The sequence below is a fragment of the Ooceraea biroi genome, chromosome 4, assembly GCF_003672135.1.
Source record: "Ooceraea biroi isolate clonal line C1 chromosome 4, Obir_v5.4, whole genome shotgun sequence".
Classification (NCBI taxonomy): domain Eukaryota; kingdom Metazoa; phylum Arthropoda; class Insecta; order Hymenoptera; family Formicidae; genus Ooceraea; species Ooceraea biroi.
Window position 1 is genome coordinate 312738 of NC_039509.1, and position 6179 is coordinate 318916.

Here is a 6179-nt window from a genome sequence, read left to right on the forward strand (position 1 = left end):
GACATCGCTTAGAGACAATCACGTAATTCGCCGCTCGGGTATGGGACGCGCTATATATCCAGGGTGATGCTTACCAGTTTGTTATGAGGTCTGCCTATATAACTTCCGCAATGATTTATCTGCACAAATGCGGCTCCCTCTTTTCGTTTCGGTCATGCGTGTGTTCTTTCCGATTTTACCAGCGTTTTACTAACGTTTACGTTCTGAAGAAATTGCGAGGTACATAAAAGAGAAGGTTGATCATCATCAGGAACGCGGAGTGCTGCTTTTATTTTTCCGGTTGTAAACTCTGACGGATATATCGCGAACGCGATTGCAAATCCGAGTAACTGCTGCACGCACGTAATCGGCGTAAACTGCTTCTCGTACGTATTTCATGCATCTTTGCATATCTCGTACATGTACCGAATGGAATAAAGGACTCTTCCCGTATAAAACGGAGAAAGAGGGGTTGCCGTGTTTCCGTTTTCATTCCTTGTTTAATTTTCCCTAATACATACGTCGCATTTTCGAACTGAAAAATACATATTTTGTTAAAGCTGAGTTTGGAATTAAACTTTTCATATTAAAAAATTTAATAGTAGTAATAATAATAATAGAAACTGAGTTTAAGTAACGAATATATTATATAAAAACGTTATTTATACATATATCACTATCACTACTATTAATGATCATGATTTAGTCGGCTTTTGTAATACTTAATCATCAAAGTATGACCAGTAATTTGTTCGTGTATTTCACATTTAATTATTCGGAAATGGTTACTTAAACGAGGCTAAAACGAAAGTTTGCGACGATGACGTGGTTTCTGTCCTTGTGCAGTTAGATTATCTTGCATCCGTTAAATAAAACAACTGGTATGCCCATGATTGCCAATGAGTTGACGACTTCCCGTCAACGCCATGATTGTGACATCCGCGCGAAATAAAGTCCTTCCGCAAAATCATCGTACTCAAAAGAAAAATAATAATCCAAAGCACTTCCAATTATGTCAAGATCGTGTGGACGCATTCATCCGTCGCAAGAATGACTCTTCCGACGAGAAAATAAATTACAAGTCACGCGTACGATTCAGATTTCTTTATTGGCTTTACTTGTCTCCGCGTGAATATCGGGGCATACGGAGAATTGGTGGACGCATAAGAGGGTCTTGGCGAATAAGCCAGATTCATAGGTGGACTATACGCAGGTGGTGGAGGGCCATAACTCGGTCTATCCGATCCACCCGAGGAATCCGAGGAACCTGCTGACAGACCGGTGCTGGAACTCGACGACATGGCAGACAGATTTGCACCTGAGGTGGATGATGTGGTTGACAATCTGAGGAAAGCAGTCATCATTTGCTTTAAGGACTGGGTAAGCACGTCTTTGAAATTTGAATTTGAAGAACCTCTGTCCTGAAAATTAAATTAAATTAAAATTAAATAAAAATTAAATCCTGAGAATTAAAACTTTATTTGAAACGAATGACGGGAGCCACTAGAAATGTGTGATAAATATATCTCTAACTGGAGATTATTTTTATTTTAGCATATTAAAATAATTACTTACAGGATAATAGGTGTTCCCGTAGGTCGTAGGTGCATAATATGTATCATTCTGACCATACGGTGGTCCATACGGTCTGCTACCTCCTCCTCCTCCTTTGTCACCACTGTCACTGGAACCAGAACTAGTGCCAGCAAGCAGACTCGATACAAGTGTGCTAACTAGAGTCTTGATGTCTGAATCACCTGCTGAAAGGGCCGATTCCTGAAAAATATTTGAAAAAATATTTTATTTAACAGAGCGAAAAGCATGTAAAATGTACGGATGAATCTGATATCATTAAATAATTGTATGTATATAAGATGTACTAAAAGTGCGTGATGCATACTCTACTTAATCCGGCAGTGACACTGGCAATAAGGCTCGAAATTACTGATTGCCCATCTGGTCCCGGCTAAAATCAGTGAAAGCAGACAGTGATGTCAAAAATGTGCAATTACAAAGTACCGTAAATCATATATCTTTAAAACGATTTATAAAAAGAGTTATAAATTACCTGGCTTAGAGGACCAGCTGACGCTTCAAATAGAGACATGAGATTATCTTTTCCTCCGGGCTGAAAATTAAGTTTACATCTATATTTTTATATCTTGAAAACATATGCAATATTTGCTCTTAATAATCTCCATAATTTTATGAAATAAAATTCTTACACCGCTGCTGGTTCGACTCAGCGGACCAATTAGTGGTCCTATAAGAGGTCCGATTAATGGCGCAGTCAGTTGAAGGATAGGTCCCAGAATGGCGCCAATATCGCTGCCTTGTCCTTCTGGCCCCTGAAACGAACAAAGAAGAGATGCAGATCAGATTTTAATGTTCAGCGAATTTTGTCGCATATTATTATCCAGTAAGCTATTACTTCACTAAGTCTTTGGAAGAGTGGTACTAAAACTCCAGGAATATCGATTCCTCCTTCCTCATTTGGCTGCAAGAAAACAAGCATTTTAATATTTATTTCAATATTTTTACAAGTGGTTCTAGAAATGACGTTTATATGAAATTTTATCTTACGTCTGAAAGTCCCTCGAGAAGAGGTATTGCACTTTGAAGTACCTCCGCTAAGTTGACATCTGATTCCGGCTAAAATGCGTTACAAATAATGTTGCGTGCAGACAAACATATTGAATATTGAAAGTCCAGAAACATTTTAGTTGTACTTGCGTACAAATTTTCATGTATTATCTTACATCGCTAAGATCCTCAAGAAGCGGTGCAGCTAACGGCAATAAATCAATGAGGGCCTGTATGGATCCACCCTCTTCTTCGTCATCTTCCTACAGAACATTTAATGTTACATGTAATTATTATAATTGATTCATAATATTATTTTTATAATAAATAAAATACAATTTACACTTACATTCTGTTCCTGTAGTTCCGTTTCTGGAACTGTTTCGTTGCGCCTTTCCCGATTAGGATTAGGCGTCTGAAAAAATAACTGTGCTTTAGTCCACAACGGCCTCAATTACTGAATATTATTCATCTTGTAAAAAAGCGAGATATAAAAAATTTATGACGTGTATTCGGTCGCCGTGATTCGAAAGTGCGAGAAAGCCGCTCGTAATTCTTCATTAATTCCTTGTACTATAGCATTTCTATGCGTCGCTGATGCAGCCTTCATTATTAATCGCAGATTTCGTCACTGTTAGTAATAGCTGCAGGAAAAGAATATCTTTACCGTTGGTCCTCACTTGTGTAATGGATCGACACTTTCATGCATATTTATGAACCAAAATGTCCATCACAGAGTCAAGATATCGTGATCAGCGCGTGTTATTACAAATCCTGAATTTCACTTTCTCACAGCCGTTTACTTTTATTAATCTCTCTTATGTAATTGATCAATCAATATTAATATAAAATTAAAAACAAATCTAATGAGCAAGAACGATATTCTGAAGAACACATGGAGACAATTTAATCCGTCTACTCACCTCGTCAAAGGTCACTTGTATCTTCTGCGGGTTCGTACCTTTCAAGATAGAAAGTATGGGCGTCGCGACGCTAACTTCGGTCGTGTTTTTCGGCGGTCTCCTCAGGATGCCTAACGTTCTCAACAGTTCCCCTAACGTAGAAGACTGTCGCTTCCTCGACTTCTGTTTCTTCCCATTCTCGTCTTCTTCCGCTTCTTCAACTTCTTCTATCTCCTTTATCTTTTTCTTATTCGCATTGGTAGCGTCATTGAAAATAACGCTGATCTGTCCGGTCTTACTCTTAATTGTGTAGTTCTTCTCGAAGTACGGTGGGAATTCATCAGGAGGATCTCTAGGACGAATCGCAAAGTATTCGTTTGACTGCGTCTTCGAGGCCGTCGCATCTGTCGGGCCCGGTCTAGTGATGGTTATCACCGCTTGGAATGGAAACGTCAACAGAGGTTCACGCGAGCGATTCTTCTTGAGCACACTATTACTCACGGCGACCGGTACCACCTGCCCAAGCTCATCATTGAAGGTCTTAATATCAGATAGAAGATTGAAGGAATTACTTTTACTACTCTGAATCTTCGCCGGCTCCGCGAAACTTGAAATGTTTCTGTTGTTCTGATACGTGGCGACATCGTTCGTTCTCATGGGCAGGGGAAGATACGTGCCGGCTGGTTGCTGCGCCAAGACGTCGAGATTCCCAAAGGTGTGACTCTGTTGAAAGGCATTATCGTTGTTGAAGCTTGAGTATTGCCCCAACTGTCCCAGATGCCGATTGATTGGTCCGTTGATGTTCGCAGTTGGGATACCGAAGGGATCTGGTGGTTTTGACACCTTTTTCATCCCTCCAATGGGCAAAGGGTAAGCGACCACCTTATCATCCGGCCTTTGCACATATGACCCCTTGAGCTTACGCGATGGATAATTCAAGCTCTGTCGTTTATCACCGAGATATCCTTTCTTCATTGTTTCCTTCGACTTAAAGGCTGAATTACCCATGAAGGATTTCTCGTGTTGCGTGCCGCTCGATGATGTATCCTTCAAGGCAGTTGACGTGAAGTTTTCCTTGGATGTCATCAGACTCATCACGTACTTGGACCAAGCGATCAGGTCTTCCTTCGAAGTGATCTTAAGCGGCAGTTGTATCTCCAGAATCCTCGGGGAGGCGGAAAAGCCTTGCTCGCTCTCATTCGGTAAACGTTTTCGAGATTTCAAGGGCGCGGAATTCGCGAGATTGGACATTACCAAAATTAAAATGCAGTTGGAACGGGAGAGCATCTTTGACAACCTGAGAAGCATCTTGAAGATCAATAGTTCGAAATTTTATTCTGACGTTTGAGAAATTTAAAGTCTTAGGTACAATTAGCAGACACTCGTGCGTGTAATATCATGATTTTTAACGAAGAGTAGCATTACATTGTTCTCCTTCGTTTATTTTTCTGATGGATTCCTTTAACGCGATTAAGTCATTCTCAAATAATAAGCACACTTATCTTGATCTCACACTTCACTCACAATTGCGGTGGAGCAGAATAATTATCGTCCACTGATAACAACTTATCAAAAATGTTAAATTAATCAAACGGCTTGTCTAATTTCAGCAACGAAATCGGATGACCTCGGAAGGAAGAGCTTGTAGAACATGAGGATCGTACTTGAAGAACTGGACAATTGAGTAGGAAAATGTCGCTTTATAGGCTGGGCCTAATCAAAGGTCTGTTTTTCCTTGGTCGCGGAAGCATGCACTTTTTTCTATACACCAGCAGGATATCGGCTTCGCTAATCATAGTGCGTCGAAGCGAGGGCGGTCACGATCACTTCCGTCGTTGCGTTTTCTCCTCGACGAGGTCTTCCTCGTCTCTCTCCGGGATTTAAATAATTGTTCACGGATAGGCGAAACGTGTGTAATGCGAAACGTATGTGACAACAGGGACGAGAGTGACTTTCGTAAGGAATGCTCTGCTATCTAATCTTGTAAGAGTGTATTGCAATTTCGTAACATTGTGGATGGCGAAATTACTTTACTGGACATACTGGATGGGCATTACGTCGGTCGGCGATCATGCTGCATCTTGATTACCGCGCGATTAGGCGATTGCGCGCGTAAAAAACTATTGTCGACGCGCAAAAACTCGTTGAAACCACCCGTGCGTCTTCTTCCGAGTGGAACACTGATTGTACTTGATTGTACAACGAGCATCGTTTCGTAATACTTTATTAAATCGATTGTCGAACTAGACGTAACTTTGAATATGATCATTTACTTGTCATGCTACATCGTTTGCAGCTGCATTACATATAATAATACCCAACATTTCTTTACGCGATAAAAAAGATTATTATTACCCTCAAATTACTCATCCAAGTCTCCCTTGCTGCGAGGTTCTGAGTCCGGAGCGTAACTAACAGTAAACTTTTCTCGGCCGTGACCATGATCGTGATCATGATCTTGTAGACGTGATCTAACGATGGTGAAATACAACAAGAGAAAGAGAGAATACGTCTCCGGTAATGAGCAATAGCATCCTGTTCGCCGCTAGATACAAAGCAAGGACGCGTTCACACCCGCTCACACTAATGATAGCTCTCACGGTTTAACCATTGAAAGTGGCCGATTTTGCCCGAAGCGCATGCAAAGTAGAAAGTCGATAAAGATCTCGAACAGGGAACTCCGTTCTACGAGCTCTTCCGAGTGATCTGCATTGT

The 6179-nt window shown here is 40.8% G+C and overlaps 1 protein-coding gene across 1 annotated transcript; it reads right to left on the minus strand.

The window, feature by feature from the left end:
• Window positions 1-612: 612 nt before the first annotated feature.
• Window positions 613-5157, minus strand: LOC113561746. Its single transcript, XM_026968854.1, has 9 exons — window positions 3486-5157; window positions 2912-2977; window positions 2739-2825; window positions 2563-2631; window positions 2411-2476; window positions 2130-2327; window positions 1880-1945; window positions 1555-1755; window positions 613-1400 (listed from the first exon to the last, which is right to left on the minus strand). Exons 1-9 carry the CDS (start codon window positions 4713-4715, stop codon window positions 1062-1064), a joined length of 2322 nt encoding a protein of 773 aa, XP_026824655.1. The 5' UTR covers window positions 4716-5157; the 3' UTR covers window positions 613-1061.
• Between the last annotated feature and the right edge of the window lie 1022 nt (window positions 5158-6179).

Coding starts and splice junctions, on each gene's coding strand:
- LOC113561746 (XM_026968854.1), bottom strand. CDS start 4,715: ATGTCCAATCTCGCGAATTCCGCGCCCTTGAAATCTCGAAAACGTTTA. Junction 2,477..2,562: donor TTCTCGAGGGACTTTCAGAC/GTAAGATAAAAT, acceptor GTTTTCTTGCAG/CCAAATGAGGAAGGAGGAAT. Junction 1,401..1,554: donor ACGGGAACACCTATTATCCT/GTAAGTAATTAT, acceptor TTTAATTTTCAG/GACAGAGGTTCTTCAAATTC.